The sequence below is a fragment of the Saccostrea cucullata genome, unplaced genomic scaffold (assembly GCF_032062105.1).
Source record: "Saccostrea cucullata isolate Sc308-1 unplaced genomic scaffold, CSIRO_AGI_Scuc_v1 ctg11099, whole genome shotgun sequence".
Taxonomy (NCBI): domain Eukaryota; kingdom Metazoa; phylum Mollusca; class Bivalvia; order Ostreida; family Ostreidae; genus Saccostrea; species Saccostrea cuccullata.
This window is the reverse complement of record NW_026923402.1, coordinates 9353-11159: the sequence shown is the minus strand read 5'-3', so window position 1 is coordinate 11159 and position 1807 is coordinate 9353. Positions and strand designations below refer to the sequence as shown.

Here is a 1807-nt window from a genome sequence, read left to right as displayed (position 1 = left end):
TCGTGCAATATGATGATCCTTCGTGAAGGTTTTCAACAATAACGTTGCAGCTACTGTACGTATGAACACAAATGTGTACATTTTATTTACAAATTGTAATAACCCCTCAAATAAGTCTATATGCCTATGTTTGTACTTATTAAACTATTTTTAAAAAAACTTCCAAAAAGCCTGGAGTCTGTATAAATTTCTGAGCACATTAAATGACCTACTTAAAATCATATGTCAGGTTATCCTTTCTCTCTATATATCTGTATATACAAACTTTGTTGTTGTTGTTGTTACAAAATGCACCCCAGAGAAGCTGGGTTTTAATATTATAACTCAAAACCCATGGTGCTCCTATTGTGGTGTAAGTAATAATGACAGAAACCGCCCGTCCTTGTCAATCATCTGTACTGTATGACTGAAAGCATAACGCACCAGAATGTGTGACAGAGCGTGGGTACAGATTGAACATGGATATATTTCTTCTCCTGATGGCGGTCTTGTGTAGGAGAAGCGGTGACTACCTTCACGATCAGTCACCACTACTGCACGAAGCCGTGAGTCAGACACAACAGTGTCTCCATTACGGTTCTCTGTGATGTCCCCAGCACTCTTATACAGCGTCTGACCCGCACTGTCGTGTTGCATGGTCTGTATGTGTTGTCCTGTGGTGCTATATCTGGTTACTTTGGCTTTTTCTACAGGATCATTTTTATACATCCCGACCAAAAGATCCCCATTGATAGGAGAGCGGAATACACACCAAGGATACCATGGATCTACCTGCTTTATCAATGTGGATTTTGCCCTGTCATTTTCATATAGTTTTATGTTATATCTCTTGTCTATAATTATAAGTTCACCTCTTATGGTCACTGTGTGTGCTCCATATCCATCAAATATAGTATCTAGTGTTTCATCTTTTGTTTTTGCTAAGATGAAATTGTCATACCAATCACAGACCCAAGCCCGGTCTGACGTAACACAGGAAATGTGTCTCACACCGTCATAAACACCTGTTACAGTGATAGATCTGTGTAACACAGGTTTAGAATCAGTTTCAGCAGACTTTCATTTCTTATTTGTCTTCTCCCTGTCTCTATGAGTTAGTTTTCGCTCAGTAACTGAATCACATCCCCTATGTTGATTTCCCGGGTTAGGGACAGCAGGAAGTGCTGTCTAACTTTTGGAGTGTCCTTGATCATCAGGATATGGATTTTCTTTAGGAATAAAAGAAATTTTACCGGCCTAATCATTGATTGTTGACAATAAGGTTCATAGTTCTCTATGCTAGCAAGTTGACTTTTTATGCTGTGTTCGCTTTATTTGTTGCATATTGTGAATCATAATTGAACATTTTTGTCCAATATCAGCTTCAGATATCACGATGTCAGCGAGTTTCTTGATTGCCTCGGCTTTTACGGACACCTCTGATTGAGCGGTAACTGGAAATTCCAGAAGCCCCCCGTTTTTTGGAGAATACCCATACAGAAGGGTAGAAGCCCCAATAAAGTGGTAGAAGCCCCATAAAATTGAATGAAATGGGGTACATAAAACCCTAAGGTGATGTTTAAATGAATGATATTGATAACCGTAAATTTTTATAGCCAATTTTACCTCAGAGTCGACAGAAATCGGGCGCCATTTCTTCTTGTCTTCATATACCGTACACCACACCCGATCTAAAATCGCGATCGCTGAAATCGTTTAGAGTAATCCGTGAAAATCATTACCATTATCTTGATCAAAAGTGAATAATATAATGTATGATTTTTATTTTTAAAAAAATATATGAAAGGAAAGTTAAGAATATAAATGA

The 1807-nt window shown here is 38.1% G+C and overlaps 1 protein-coding gene across 1 annotated transcript; it reads right to left on the bottom strand.

The window, feature by feature from the left end:
• Positions 1-342: 342 nt before the first annotated feature.
• Positions 343-1021, bottom strand: LOC134263907 (uncharacterized; the record flags this gene model as incomplete). Its single annotated transcript, XM_062746266.1, has 1 exon — positions 343-1021. A coding segment is annotated over one exon (679 nt), but the record flags the coding sequence as incomplete, so codon positions are not given.
• Positions 1022-1807: the final 786 nt, after the last annotated feature.